The 16,346-nt window shown below is 37.7% G+C and overlaps 1 protein-coding gene across 1 annotated transcript; it reads right to left on the bottom strand.

Annotated features, from left to right (window-relative positions):
• Positions 1 to 546: 546 nt before the first annotated feature.
• RIBC2 (RIB43A domain with coiled-coils 2) lies at positions 547 to 16,319 on the bottom strand. Its single transcript, XM_010575280.1, has 7 exons — positions 16,192 to 16,319; positions 12,477 to 12,558; positions 10,577 to 10,921; positions 9,781 to 9,899; positions 3,324 to 3,551; positions 1,613 to 1,779; positions 547 to 628 (listed from the first exon to the last, which is right to left on the bottom strand). The coding sequence occupies exons 1-7, from the start codon at positions 16,306 to 16,308 to the stop codon at positions 547 to 549; spliced, it is 1,140 nt and encodes a 379-aa protein (XP_010573582.1). The 5' UTR covers positions 16,309 to 16,319.
• Between the last annotated feature and the right edge of the window lie 27 nt (positions 16,320 to 16,346).

Genomic DNA, 16,346 nt, shown 5'->3' with positions numbered 1-16,346 from the left:
CCATTTCTTCCTCTTTGCTTGCTTTTGTGTCTGGCTGCTTTTTTTGCCTTTTTAAAAAAAAAACAAACACGAACAAAAAAACCCAAACAAAACCAAACCACAAACAAACAAAACCAAAACTTTCTGCCTAGGTAATCTTTCTTCCCTCCCACAGAATCTGCTAAGAGTGCATCACTTGTGATCTATGTCAGGCAGCATTCCCCTCTGACCAAGTTGCATAAAGTAGCATTATATTTTAAATTGTGATTCCTTTCCAGAAATTGATTTCTAAAGGCATGGATCATGTAAATATTACAGTTAAGCCTGAGACACTATAGTCTAACAACCTACTACTGAATCTACTAGTACTTTTTAGAAAAACAATCAAGTTTAAAAATTATTACAGTTTTCCTCTTCTTAGAACAGATGTGGCCTAGCAGGCTGTCCTTTAGATTGAATGCACTGGTTGAACAGAGTAGGGAACAGATAAAAACATGGGATTACTCAATAAAAAATTTTAATATGTCTCTATACTTCTGTATATTTCAGGTTGATTTGTCCAGAATGTCATCGGCTGGTTGTATTAAACTGTGCATAATACTGGCCTGTTGGAAAATTTGAATATGCTTCTTCTTTAAGATAAATGTTCCTAGCAAAGAATAAAAAAATGCAGTTAGTAAATGTTTTCTCATTATACTATAGAAGTAACCTGAGAAACCTAAAGAAGATGTAATGCATAAGCACTCATAAATACTAAAAAAATTCAGAATTATTAGAAATGGAATTTAATATAACTAGATGATATATGTCCAAAATGTATGCCACATCTCAATATAGCAACCTTTTTTTTTTCATCCTAAAATAACCTTCAAAAAAGTCTCACAGTGAAAAACTAAGGTAACACAATTCCAAATTTTTACTTCCATAATAGAAAAAGCATCGGGTACTGGAAATTCTTTTGCAAAATGTATGTATGTATGCATGATGAAAAAAATAAAAAGAAGAAGAAAAAAAATCAAACCTGGAAGAACAGAACACCAAATCACTTGGTTTGATTTTTTTTTCCTTCACATATTATCTTCCTCCTTTCCCATTAGAGCAGATGCAAGATGTGTCCACCAAGACGCGTCCAGTGGTTAGCTGAAGAATCATCTAGTTTTGTCATACATAATGGAAGAGCTCCATTTGTGCCATTAGTTTAACCCTGAGCTATCAGAAACCAGTAGCCCTACTTATACCCATCCTTTTCTGTTTCAGAAAACTGAGGTAAAAAAGAAACACATACTGCTTTACACCTGTTATAATTTTCTGCATAGTTAATTGTATTTATTCTCTATTTTGCTATTGTCAACAGACAACCATCTGTTGTCAGTGGAACACTTTTAAGAATTCCAGCTACTAATTCATACATGTAAGTCAGTAACAATCATAACCTACTCTTTGAAGATTGCTTAAATAGTACTGAAAAACACACTTGAGCTGAATTGTTGATTTTTTTTTAAAGTATAAACTTGTAACAAGTGTATTTAAAAAGTAACAAACAATACAAGTAAAAATGATCTTTGAAAGCCAAGCCATTGTGTTAATGGCAAAGAGTTTCATTTGAAAAGAAGAAAACTCTTTTGCTACTTACTTTGATTTCTGCTCCTGAGATAACTCTGCATTTACGTTATCTAAAGCTCGGCGGCGTTCCCGATTCTGTCGTTGTTGATGCCGTTCTAAAATCAAGTGAGCTCTTGCAGCCTGTATACTTTGCCTGTCCCATTCAGCATCTCTTTGGCGTTCTTCCTCTTTTAGTCTCTACAGGAGTCAAAACAATTCTTCATTTTCTCTTTGTTCAAAGATGAAACAGTCTATATAAAGTCTCATTGGTAAATTCATCCAAACAAACTTGCTTGCCTTTACTGAACACTAGGGGTAGCATATGAAATAGAGAGAAAAAGTAAGCACTTCCAAACTAGGTAGGAGCCCACACGCTAGGCAGATGTAAGATACTGCAGATGAGAAAGCTGTCCTTTTCCAGGGAGCAAGACAGACTCCTACCTCTCCATAAGGTAAGAAAATTAGGATCTAATTTTAATCAGTAGATTACTATTTGTCTCTGAGATATTAGCTTTCTAAAAACCTAGAGCAGCAAGACAGACTTTTTTTTTTTAAGTTCCTGTTAGCAAGAGTTGTAACTTCTTGAGGTCAGAAGTTAGTATACATCAGTATGGCTTATAATACGGCTAACTCAGTGTGGTAACTGAGCCACCAACACCAGATGTGTAGACACAAACTATTTTTTCCTCTGCCCCTGTTATACTATCAGTTCCTCACTTCTTGTCTAACATCACATTGAACTGATTCAAGAAACCAGGCCTGCAAAAAATCTCACTTTTCTTGGTGGGGCTCATTTTATGCCAGCTTAACTACTTGAATGGGTTCACTTTAGGGTCATAGGAGAGCCAGGAAGATGACAATTCTATCTTCAGCTTTAATAACAGCAGTAGATAAGATATAGTGTAGCACATGGTATTGTAGGGATTAAAAAATAAAACTGAACAGCTATTCATTAGCTGTTATGAATCCAGCCTCTGCACTGAATGAAGTAAGTAGCTTCCTACTTCACAATACCTAGGCCTGTACACTCCTGACTGCCTAGGAAGTGTAGATTTCTTCATTTTGACTGCCTGCTTCCATACACCTTTAGAGCAGCAATTATTAGCAATATTTAGGGTTTTTTATTGAAATTCTACCCCAGAGCATGGCTCATAGCTGTGTGGGATGGTAGAAAGGAAATTCCGTTGCATTCATGAACTTTTAACACTATGAAACATGCATGAGCAGGATCACTGGACCTGCTGTATTTGTTTTGCTCGAGTACCCTTGAGCATGAGAACACTGCTTCGGCCTGCCCTGCTCTCACCCTTAGCTCCTGGCTCTTCTTCCCATATGGAGCAGCCCACTCCTGCTCATCCCCTGCAGACAGCTCATGCCGTCTCAAGTCCTAAACTGCACCATGAAGCCTGGGTCTTGGGCTGTGCAGGACCCTGCTCCTCAGCTAGGACACCATGGACCATGCCCCAGGATCCCCCAGGGCCCTTAGCCCTGGGCTCCACAGCAACCTTCCTCCTAGCCCAACTCCAGGGCTCCAGCCCATTCCTGCTGCTCCATGACACTTCCCAGCTGCTTCAGAGACACTGTTCAGTTTGATTTATTAAAGTTTGGGTAAAATTCAGATCAATGGAAAACACAGTGTTATAATGCAATGTGCAGGGCAAACAATAATATTTTCTTCTGCAGATACTGTCTATAATATTATTACAACCAGGAATACAGAATATGCACGTAAGCTTAAATACCAGCTTCTCCAGAACTTGTTGCTGTTGAGAGTAACGGATTGCCATCAGCTGATCCCGATTCATTCCCTTCCATCGATCTGTAATCACACGATGTCTACCAAAGGAACTGACTGCTTGTTCAGAGTTTTCCGAAAGTAAGTCTCCTTGAAGGAGGCTGGAAATTTCATCCATGTCCTCTTTCGTTTTTTGACACTTTTCCAACTTCTTTCTCTCAGCTAGTTCAGCAGCCTAAATTCAGTGAAAGAAGAGAACTGATAGTTTTTTCAGGAGAAAATATTAACTAAGGGATGCAACAAAGTTAGCACATCACAACAGATTTCTTTCCAACTTGCATACAGTTGTCAACAGCATCACATATGAATACTATGATCATGGTCCTATCGGCTAAGATTGACAATCTAATAGTATACATTTCTTCAATGTTGTCAGATCACATACAGAAAGCAATTTCGGGAATTTTTTTTTTAATAAGAAAAGCAAGAATTAAATAAAAAATAATTTCATATTTATCCACAAGCAAACACCAGTTGATATTTGGAGGCCAGACACAATATGGAAAAAATTTACAATAAAAATGTACAATCGTGAATCACTAGTCTTGATATACATTACAGATTAAAATCTATGTGGAGAGCATGGTTAAACACTCAAAACTGTTAAACAAACAGACAAGGAGATGCCTATGTTAAGCCTGAAGATGCAGCCTTGACTCTGTTCCCTTTGCTGATACAAAATGCAAACTTGAATCACATTATGTGAATGTATCTGTAGTATCAGAAATCATAATATGCATTTCCTATGGAAATCACTGTTCCTAATGTCTACTCTAAGGTCATAGTCTCCTGTTCAGAGGAAATTTTCCCCTTACAAAATTCCAGAAAGCAAATATGATGATTTTACTTCAAAGTAATTATCTTCCAAAGAAGAATTACACTAAATAAACTAATTAAAAGTAGAATGATACCACTATGCATCATCCATTTCTAATCCTGTCTCATCCTTCTGTAATGCATAAACTAAACCATATGGAACAATGCACAGTGCCAGCTTCCACCTGGACAGAGGATAAGTAATCAAGCTCCTTGCTAGGGCACAAAGAGCACAGGTTGCCAGACATGTCTCCCACATATGTAGCTTTATCCATGTATCTTGACTGCAACAGACCAGTGGATACCCATCTCTCCAGTTTGCCCAGGATTGTCTCATGCTTTGTTCAAAAATCACTGGCTTGAGAATATTCACCTTACAAGTTAACTAGAACAGCTCTGTACTTTTCTTGCCAGTAAGTAGCTCACTGGTTGGCACATACACATTTAGAAAGTGGATGAGGACAAATGAAAAATGAAAGTTTATGCATCAAGAAAGTCACAACAGGTAAAACAGCCTTCTGTGGCATATAAGGTGAAGTGCAAATTAGTAGGCAGAGCAACTAGAAGATATAAACAACTGAGAATGACAAGACTGTCTAGACACATGAGTGGGAACTTGTTCCTTTGCAAACTTTATGGAGAAGAATCCTAACTCAGTAAGCATAGTGATTCATGCCACCAGAGGAGACTGCTAATCTGGGTTTCTCTCTACATTTGTATTTATGGACTTCGGGTTTGGATGACAGCAGTTCTCCCAAGCGTAAGGCCTGGAGAATGTAAAAAAGCGACCTCTATTTGCTCCAAGCAAACATGGACAACAACCTGTTAGGGATCAGACAGAAGAAGAAACAAATAATACTATCCTAGATTAATAAATTCCATGGCTGAAAACAGCCTCGTGGTTTTCATTAAAATAATAAAATTATGTGATGTGCAAACAAACTAATAAAAGATAAATTAGGGTTTTTTAGAATTATAAATTAGCTAAGCCACAATTCAACTTAGATGGTGCAGAAAACCTCATATTTAAAAACACCACCCATCGAATAGGAACATCCATTCTACTCTAGAGTAAGAAAAGAAGTGTCTACTTTTAGACAAATGGAAAAACTCAAGCAAATCAAATTTCAAGTGGCAAGACATCAACTTCAGGTCTAGTAATTACCAGTTCTGCCATCAGAACATGGAATAGTATGTTGGAAACTAAAGGCCACTTTTTCGTCTCACTTAAGTCAGTGAGTACAATTTTTACCAGCAGTTTAAAGCAATTTTTTTAATCCATAATGTGTTCCCTGAAGTTTGGGTTTTTTTCCTCTGGAAGAGTCAATAACAACTTGAAAGGAACTATGACATTGCACTTTCTAAGAAAACATAAAACCTAAAGATTTTCAATCATCTGATATTTTTGGAACACTGAACCAGAATATCTTTGTATGTACTTTTAGCTTATTAATACTATGAATTGAGCAATTATTTTTAGTTCTGAAAATGCTCTAGAGTAAATCACATTTAACAGAAAGTCATTTCGGATGGAACTCACATACTTACTGGCCTATGACAGAATTACTGAAGCTTAAAATGCGTAATTTTTATTTAGATCACCCTATTAATGTCATTCTACTGTGATCTAGCAACAGATCCAAAAAAGGCACTTAGACCTTGTAACCCTAACCTTCCTAGTAAGAGGGAGAGCCTAAAATTTCCGAGCTGCCTGGGAATCTTACTGGAGGAAACTCCCAGCTCTATGCATAGGCATGCATGTACCACTACTATGCAATGATTAATGACACTGCAGAAGAAAGATTTTAAACTCAGGAAATGCATCAGATTTAACCTATCAAGTCAAATCCCTAATAAAACATAATTCATTGGAGTAGCATGGAAAAGAAAACAGATGCACAAATACATGCTCCTTTATTTTGATTTGTGATCCAATGTTATTTCTCTTCCCTACTACTAAATGCTTCCTTTTGCTCTTGATTCAAGTCATAAAGCAAAAGAAGAAACACACATAGAAGCATTATGAGGCCAGGACTTCACATGCTTAGAATAACACCAAGTTTTGAGTGTGTGAGGAACTAACTGCTGCCAATACAGGAATAAAGGAATGCACACCTTCTGAAGTCCTTATCACGAAGTCACAAAGCTCACAGATTACAAAAGTGACCTATCCAGGGTCTTCGGCACTTGTGAAAGAAGTATTATTAATCTGTAGAGTAAATACAATTCCTTTGTCTGTATTCTACAGATACTTCTCTCGTAGTAGATAATTGCACATCCAGCACATTGAAGCTAGAAACTTCTGCTTAGCAAGGTCTGTCAAAAATCAGTATGTGCACTATGTTTCCTCATGCATGAAAATGTGGTAAAATGTTGAAATATTGATGATTCTAGACATTGAATATCAAGAATAGGAAGTAAGTGATAAAAGATGTTTGCGCAGCACACTTTGAAAAATGATAAAAAGTTACCATTCTTTTTCTACATTTAGGCACACAAATGTTTCATTTCAGGTGAAAAAAAAGCCTCTGCAGTTAATGCAAATACATTATTTACTCAAAGCTTGGAAAGCTATTTCTCTGAAGTGCCTGCTAGCTCTGAATGTGTTAGTAATGGCATAGTGTAGAATGAATCAGGAACCAGAATAATGCCATGAAATGTCCATGATGTGGTATGCCCAGGAATAAATTCTAACTACGTAAGGTCTGTAAGATTGTTAACAAGTCTATAAATATGAGCTCATTAAATTAGAGATCCTCTGTAATCACATCCTCACATGTTCTTAGCATTACCTACAAAATGTCTTGGAGAGGATTCAAGTCCTGTGCTATATAAAGCAAGATGACTCTTTCTTTCTGATTTCAAGAACATAATCAGTATATCTATCACTGTACTGCTAAATTGGGCATTCCCAAGTGTTATTATCCTTAGTGAGAAACCTCTTTCTGCAACAGTGAGATTCTGCTATGGAATAACAATCCCATCAAAAGAAATGAAAAACACATATTCTAGTCAGGACTCCAGGTAGCCTTCATTTCTGTTACCTGGCTTCCCAACTTAAAATGACTACTACTTATGAATGAATGATTTCAGCAGGAATAACTGACAGTTTAAGTGAGTAGAAGTCTTCTCTTATACCAAGGACAAAAGCAATATTGTTGTTCCTGGTTAACACATACTTAGGTGAGAGAAAATCTGAGAGGAAGGATAGCATTGATTTTCTAGACACTACACACGCTTAGAAAGTTTACAGTACAGGATCCTTCACCACTGGGAAATATGGTATCAAACATATCATCAATTCTTTGTCCTGCTAATTAATTCCAGAAGAACAGAAAGAACCATTAGTGATAAGCTTGTCAGCAATAAAGTCATTGGCAATGGTATTATGGTAAGTGGAGGAAGCTGAACCACTGTCACAGGGGGCAGCAACATCAAATCTTGTCATGAAGCAGGCTGTGAAGTACTGAGATACCCTACCTTCAGTCATCTGCTGGGATTCTTTACTAATTGACTAGCAGACTGACCAAAACATGTTTTGCCTGGAGTATATGACTTGCTGGGTTTTCTGTTGTTTTTTTTTTGTTCAGGTTTGCGGTTGGGGTTTTTTTGTTGGGGTTTTTTTTTTCCCCTAAAGATACTGGCAACCGTAAGGACTACAGAAGATGGCCACAAAGACAGTGATTGAGCCAAAGCCAAGTTCTAGGAAATTTCTTCTTCTCAGAAGATGCATTCCCATATTATCTAAATGCCTTAGAAAGGGTGGGTTTGCTTTCTCCCTTCCTTTACTGCCACCTGTGCATTCACTCCTCCCAGCTGGATCTGGCAGTCACTCATTCTAGACCAGAGTTCATTTTCATTTGGGTTTGAGAAATGATCCAACACATCCTGAAGCTTCATGACCATTAGATCGACTGCAAGAGACACAGCAGAAAAAAATGAATGAAACTTAGGGAACAGGAAAAAGGAGTTCCTCTTTTGGCAGCCACCAACAGGTAAAGCAGATGTGTGTAGAGCAAAAACGCAGTGTGAAACTGCACCCTCAAGAGGTTAAGATCTTCAAACCAGCTACTCAGAATGCTGAAACCGCTGGAGACTCCTGTTCAATACATTTGAGGTCAGACATAGAGATTTCTTCTGTGAAGTTCATTCTCAGGCTGGATGCCCTATTTTTCCTCTCTTGGGAAAAAGGTGTATAAAAAATCCCTCTGTAACGTAACTTTCTCTTAAAGATGTCACTGAAAGGCCTGGCAACCTGAAATCTCTGGCTTGCATGTTTAATAAAGAAAAACAGCAACTGTACCAGGGACATCATTTCATCAACAATATCATGTCAGGGAAAAAGAAGAGCTTTTCTCAGCCATTCAGCAAATAAAAGGAAAAACTGAAAACAGTATCACAGATGAAAAAAAAGTAAACTACCACAGAAAGAAAAAGAGCTCAAAGCTGTCACTCAATCTATACAACATAGCAAGGGACAACAAGAACTAAGAGGACCCCAACCTCCATTATCATGCCCTTATGTTAGAAAAAACAAAGAGCAAGACTTTTTAATATATTTAATATGCATACCAGTCAAGCAGAATTTTTACGTGGAATCAATTGGTATGACAACAATCATTTGGAATACTACTGCTACCCTAAGTGCACCAGCTACTTAGGGTACTTTTGTGGCTATTAATGTAAAATACTGTTCAGTAGCCATGACTTCAAGCAGCATAAGCCTTTTCAATTACCTTGGGCTATCTATAAACAAAATTATATGCCAAATGTGCCCTGAAAGTCTCAAGCAACACTGACACAAAGACTGGCACGTTTATATACTTAAACCAAAGATACCATACTTGATGTAGATAAATTTAATGTGGCTTATTTTGATGTCACTAAATAAATATAAAGCTAAGTCACACTAAATATAGTTTAACCAAACTAATAGCCCTTTGAGCTGTATGTATAAGCTGAACGGGAAAAAAAAATATCTGTGCAGCAAGGTAAAGAACTGGAGCATGACAGATAATGGTACTAAGACAGATAGAGAAAGGTTCATGTCATGTTTCAATAGGTTCCAAAGCACACTTGGTAAACAACCAAGAGACATGTACACAAATACCAAGGAAGCAGCCAAAGTGCCAAAAACAGCGGTTATGGGGAATTAATGTAAGCAATAAAGACAAAAGGCTACTGGTAGTGATGTTTCCACACAAGCAAAAAGAAAAGCAGGCAGACACAGCTAAGATTATCCAATGACTGATATAAAATGAGAAGAAAGCATGGGAGGCTTTTGCTGTACCCCAGTTTACATACTAAAAGTCCTGAGAGACTGGGGAGTTGTTGCTGCTCACTAGTCAGCAAGCTGAGAACCAGGTGGGAGAATTTTCAGAGAGGGTAACTAGATAGAGGATAGCTAGATCCTTGGAGAGGACAAAGTGAATAAATTCTGTCTTCCAATTACTGAAACAACCTTGGAAGTTAGCTGCTAAGAAACCTCTGTGAAACCATCATTACTCATTGTACTTTTGCGCATCTTATATTCTTTTTGTGTCACCACTTCTTTTAAAAACAAACCAACCAACCCAATATTAATTTACCTGGGTTCTATTGAAATCTTTAGTAGCTGCACAAACTGCACGCCTGCTTTCTTCTTCCTTTTGTTGTTGCTCCATAGTCTTTTGGTCAAGTTCAATCCTATTCTTGTCATAAAGATCATCTAAATTAGATTAAAATGAAATTTAGTCAATATTCACGGGATGTGATGTGCCATGAGTAAGCTACTATAAGACACACACACACAGAGAGAGAGAGAGATGGACAGACAGAGGAGCTATAGATACAGTAAGCTAAATTACATAACTATATCCAAATCCTACCACCGAAGCTTTCCATTTTGGAATTTCAAGTAACTCATGAAATCAGTTTATTATGTAAACCCATCTTGTCTTAACAGTTAGACAAAGTTAAAATGAAAAAGTATGTTAAATACTGCAGAAAAAAATGTTTCATGACAAGCTAGAAAAGAAAAATCAGTATTATTTTGTCTGCTCTAGAACAGTAAGGATTGTCCAATTTTGTCTAATGAAGTAAACATACCATGTAGTAAGCAAAACAGATGTTTTTTCAGAATGCTCTGGTACTTCATTTGAGGCGCAAAACAGAAATGAAACCTAGGTAATATTATACTCATCACATGTTATTAAACATAGATTTCTTAAGCAAGATATTGAATACATTAGAGCTTTTAAATTAAAAACTGCTGCAGTATTTCTAAAAGTTAAATATTGAATATATTAAAATACTGCTATGTCAAACTGGCTATACGATATTTTTGTCAGATACATCAGAATTTCAGAAAAAGCAGATTAAAACCTTATTATCTTCTTTTGTTACCTGCAAATTTTTGATCAGCTAATGCATTCTTCCAGTCTCTCTGTTGCTGAAGAGACCACTCTCTTAACTGCTCCTTTTGAAATTTCATCCTCTGATGATAGTTTAAGTCTTCACCCATAAACTTTTGCAAGCCAGATATAGTACATCGAGGATCATTGTCTGAAAGTCGAGCAGGTCTATCCTTCTTTAGGGCTTGGGGATCAGACAGGTCAAATTCACGCCTTGTTTCTGGCTTCTGAAAATTCTTCTGAAAATCACTGATAGCCTTATTTACGTTTCTGATATAATTTTTCTGTCGTTCTTCTAACATACACATGATCTTGTCATTTTGCTTCATTTCATTAGCTAGAGAAAAATGAACACAGTGAAAATACAACTCTTAGAAGTGCACGTGTCATGGAAGTGCACATGTAAGATGGAAAATAGTTTTGAAGAGGAATAAATAGAATATAAGTCTTCAAATGCTTACACCTTAGGAAAGACTATTTGACCTGTGAGTACCAGCCCAGCAAACACTCTCATGTTAGTAATATTTACTTATAAAACACTTTCAGTTTTTTAGGTATCAATCCTCTTATTAATGTTACAATGATATATGCATGTGAAACAAAGACAATGATAAATACTTCTCGAACTATGGGGTTTCATTTGATTAAAACATGCAGTAATGCATGAAATGCACTGTATACTAATTCTTCCCATTTACTCTTAGTTTACAGTTACAACTGAAATACATTGAGTTGCTTATTAAGAAACAAACAAAAATTGGGCTCCCAATGAAAGGAATATAGATAGTTGTTTCATAGTTCCAATGATTTTTCTAACCATAGCACTAAAATAATTGGCTGGCACTAACAGTTTTTGAAAAGCTTAATATCTCTTGCTCATTTAATCAAAATGCTATAATTGATTTAGTTGTAAAGAAAAACAAACAAACAACAAAAAAACCCCACCCAAAACTAGCCATTTTAGCCATTTAAATATAATTCACAAGGACAGATCATTTCCTCTGTTGCCAGGCTACACATAGGTTCTGGCAGTTTCCTAGGAGTCGAAGTCTGACAGGTATTCTGCCAGGAAAATCACAAGCAGCCGTAGAAGCACAGCATGAAAGTTGGCAGCTCATTCTAGCTCTTCTTGAAACCCACAGAGAGCTCAGTCTGTGGAACCTTTTCACATGATACCACAGGAAAGCATTCCAAACACAGAGGGCCACAAAGGGTTTTGAGGTCAGAGGACACGGATGAAATATTTGTGTGGCTACGTGTTCTGATTCAGCAATGGCTCCAAGTTACAACCCTGCTGCACATGATTCATGCTTCTAGCAATAATAATCTGTAGAGGATTCTGGTAGAATCTATATATTCTATTCAAGAATGGCCAGACAGAACACGGGCTTACTCTACAAGAAAACAATCAAAAAAATTTGCCACCACTATTCTGAAAAGAACAGTATTAAGTAATTAAGTTTTTTTAAAATGCTCTCGTATCTTCAGGTCTCCAACCAATGCTATTTGTCAACATTTATTAAAAGAAAACACTGAAAATTCCAGCCTATTAGGAAATGCATACCAGTTTAATCATGTCAATATAAATCTTAAGATACTGAGGAAAACACATACTGTACCAATGCAAATGTATGAACATAAATAGGACTACACATTATAGTATTCAGTTTGTATGTCTGAATTTAGAGAAAAGCCTACAATTGTGCTTATATATACCTATCTTGATTGATAGATTTATATAGATAGAGCTATATAGCAAGATTCAAGGAGGTAGGCTCGGTTTGGAAACAAAAACGGCAGTTTCAAACACATGAAGGGAAAAAGAAAGGAGGAAACAGATGGTAAATTACATTTAACTCTTCACAGAAATATCATAGTATCTATGAATATACCAAGTTCTTCATTTCGTGCTTTTTCAGCTGCTTCTTGAATTTTCCTATCCTTGACCTGGGTATCCAATGCATCTTTATCAACCTATTAAAATGAAAAAAAGCAGCTCTTTAAGAGATACTATGTCTGAACAATTAAAACCAGGCATTGTTAAGCTACATTGATTCACAGTTGCATGAGATAGATATAAAACCACTACCAACAGAGTATATACACATCACTATTTAACGTGGGTAACATAAAAAGCAAATCCAGAAACAGCAATTTTCTTGTTTGTTTGCTTTGTTTTAATAATGATAGGTATATTCTTGCACCAAATCAGAACAAAACACCACATTCACATGATATATAGAGCTAGAAATATAAACGTTTTAAGCTGCATTACACAGAATATGTTTTCTCCATTATAGCCAGCATTTTTAGGTTTTGTTGTTATTCTTCTTTCATTTATAAAGCAGGTAAGTATTCTGACAGTCAAGATGACAGGAAGTTGTAATAGTTCAGATTTGAAAAAAATAGAGATGATTCATTAAAAGTACATTGAAGAAATAATGTGAATGGAAAGAAGTTTTCTAGTCTTATCCAATAGAGTGGGATTCATGTAGTTGCCAAAATGCAATATTGGGTGCTATTTGAGATACATGCAAACATCTACAATGACCTGTCAGATACGGTACAGAATATTCACATCCCTGGATAGTGGGTACCTGAGCAAAGCATAATACCCTAAGGCACATCATCAAATGGTAGCAGCCACCTACATTGTAGGCAAAAGAATCAGGTCCCATATTTGTTGACAGAAGGTGGCAAATTAATAGGCAGACACCTGGATTTTTTTTCCCTCTTTTATTTTTATTTTTTTTTACTGGTCAAGTCACTTAATGTCTTTAAAAGATTTGTCAAACAACAGTGACAATTCTTCAAGAATCTAGTAAAGTGTTTTGATAGTCTTTGCCTAAAAACTATTCAGATCAAGACAGAAAGACCTGAACAGATCATGGCTGACAATACACATTGTTAATGCTATGAAGGACTACTGGTTATACCAATCAGGCAAAGAGGTAAATCTGTAAGCAAGAGTGAAATCCTAAAGAATTCTACAGGGTATCACTGTCCAAAAACAATGGTGTCATGGGCATTAAATATCAGCTCATTTAGAGGTCTCATTTGGGAAACCAACCTTTCAATATAACTATAGGAAACACTGTTAAGACAAATTCAATACGACTTCATTAGTAGTTTCTGGCAATAATACAGGTAAGTCAATGCATCAACTTGCGTGTGCAAATTCAGTTATGCTATCAGCTCTCTCCCATTTGAACAGCTTTCATTTGACAAGAATACATCCCTGAAACAACCATTCCTAGTCACATAAAGCTACAGGTTTAAGTGTTAAAATAACAAATCCCTCACTATGAACAGTTTGAAGCAGCTAATTTCTGACCTACTTGTATTTATGTATAATAGTTCATATATAAATGGAAAGTAATTTTTCATTTTGACTACTCATCTGAACTTTTTTGGGAAATCAGTGATTTACTGAGGATAAATTCTTAAATCTCTACATGAAGAGAGCGGTACCTTACTTTTGCATTACTCAGATGAGGAAACAGATACAGAAGTCAAAATAATAGTAAAACTAGTAATAATCAAGAAAAAAATTTAAAATCTTGGTTCCCATTCTGCTTTCCAGTCAGTATATTATCTCCATGTTTTTAAGCTACTCAATCCTTGCTGAAAGGTTTGTGGTATCTAAGTCAAATACTGCCTTGATTTTTTAATTGTGTCAGAGACAGCCGCTCAGCTAAACTGGTGAGAGACAGAGAAAGCAAAGAATGTAAAACCACATCGGAAATACTGATACAGTATATCTCTGTATAGATTTGTGGACTTTTCATGCTTTGGACTTGGCCTAACTTCAAAGCACAAGAACAGCCCCTTCTGTCAGCAGTCATTGTTCAGCCAATGAGCAAGGTACATTGAATGATATTAATCAAAATATTTACAGAATTATTCCAATGGGCTCTCCTTCATTTTAGATGTCTGTCTCATGTAAATGGATCTATCAAAACCGGTCTGATAAGTTAGTTCTGCAAAAGTATTTGGGAAAAACCTTCAGATGGTGTACTTCAGTACTGCTCAATAAAGTACACCAAGATATGCTATTTCATTCTCAGCTATTTCATTAGCTGAGAATTTATGGTTTACATTTCATTTTTAAGGCCCTAGAAAAGCCATCTTCCAGAGAAATTATGTGTTTCCTGATGAAGAAATTTGGACTATCTTACTATACCCATCCCACATCTGTTAAAAAAAGGTTATTAGCTCCTTCCACTTCAGTATATTGTTGGCTTCCATATGTGTCAGGATGCTGTATCAGGTGGACAACCTATCCTGTTTGTTAAGTGGGAACTGCTACTTTGCTCTGCAGCTAGGATGACTCTTGCATAAGAGTGACAAGAATAAATCCAAGGTGCTGTCAGAGACAAGATGGATATCCTTCCACTGACTCGAGGCACGTTTCTATACCCGAGACAAGATGGATCAAATTGACATCTGTTGCAATTCTACCAGTCTAATGAAGTCAACAGATTGGACTTCTTTTCACCAATTCTAAATTTGGTTCTATGTAAGTTAATGCTACAGCACTTACACATGATATAAGCATCAGCACAGAGCACTCAAAATACTTTACAAGCAAAATTTAAACTTCCTTGACCTCCTAGCACTCCTCCCTCCATGCACACACACAGAATCTTAATATGGGCCTTTGGACACATTACAGGAAGATTAAATGAACCATTGCATCCAAAATTTAAATAGGTGTCAAATACAGCATAATTTCCTGACATTCAGGGTGCAAACTGCATAGATGACTCTAGAGAAAACCCACCAGAATGAAGCTATCATCCCCACAGATCTTCACAGACTGAAGGGCATTCACATTCTGACACCCACTCCAAGAAAAATCAGACACATCAATTAATTCCATATACCTAAACGTGGCCTGATTGATCTTATTTTGCCTGACGCAAAATAGGCACCAATTGCAGGATCCCCTTTAACAATAAATCTCTCACAGCACCGATTCTAGCTTCTAGCGGGAATCAAGCAGATGAGGGAAGTACCAGCAGAGCAGCAAGGTAAAAACACTTATTTGTTTATGCCACTTTGCCTGAGCTGAGTTGGCAAGTTTCTGGCTTACCCCCCCAGTAAAGCATCCTACATCAAGTTAACTCCTACACAGATGCTGAAACACAGGGCTTGATCTTTCTGTCAAGGAAAGATGAAATCCTGCCCTTGAATGCCTCAGCAGTGAGACACCAGTCCTCCTCAGACTCTCTCACACCCCACACGCACCCCCAGCGACCACTGCCAAAAGTAACCGTTGACGGTGCCTACAGAGCATCAACTCGCTTTCCCCAGCAACTTTTTAAAAGCGCCTCAGCCCTCTAAAACACGCGACGGGGCGTTTTCTCCCCGTTTCCCTCCCCAACCTGGAACCACCCGTGCTGGCAGGCGCTGAGGGGGCGCGCGCCGCCGGCAGCCGTTGAGGCAGCCGCTTCCCGCCCTCCCTCGCCGGCATGGCCGCCCCCTCCTCTGGCCTGCCCTAGGGTTCACCCTCGCTTTAGACCGGTCTCCTCAGAACACATCGGAGCGGAGGGCGGGGTGGGGGGGAAGGCGGGATCACATCACCCCTCTCCGCTTCGCCCTCACCCCTATGGTCCGGACTCGCGCGTTGAAGATGCGGCTCTGCCGCTGCAGCTCCCTCTGCCGCCGCCGCTCCAAGGCGGCAGCCTCCTGCAGGTCTCGCTGCAGCCCCAACCAGCTCATGGCGCCCAGAGGGGCGACCGGCCGCCGGGGCTGAGCGG

The sequence above is a fragment of the Haliaeetus leucocephalus genome, unplaced genomic scaffold (genome assembly GCF_000737465.1).
Source record: "Haliaeetus leucocephalus isolate CR32 unplaced genomic scaffold, Haliaeetus_leucocephalus-4.0 Scaffold473, whole genome shotgun sequence".
Lineage (NCBI taxonomy): Eukaryota > Metazoa > Chordata > Aves > Accipitriformes > Accipitridae > Haliaeetus > Haliaeetus leucocephalus.
The sequence above is the reverse complement of the archived record's forward strand: the minus strand, read 5'-3'. Positions and strand labels throughout refer to the sequence as shown.

What these genes read in the sequence shown, in the direction of transcription:
- RIBC2 (XM_010575280.1), bottom strand. Translation starts at nt 16,308, where the DNA reads ATGAGCTGGTTGGGGCTGCAGCGAGACCTGCAGGAGGCTGCCGCCTTG. An exon ending in AGCTGATCAAAAATTTGCAG is followed by an intron (nt 9,900 to 10,576) that starts GTAACAAAAGAA and finishes AATCTAATTTAG; the next exon opens with ATGATCTTTATGACAAGAAT. An exon ending in AAGATTTCAATAGAACCCAG is followed by an intron (nt 3,552 to 9,780) that starts GTAAATTAATAT and finishes CACTGAATTTAG; the next exon opens with GCTGCTGAACTAGCTGAGAG.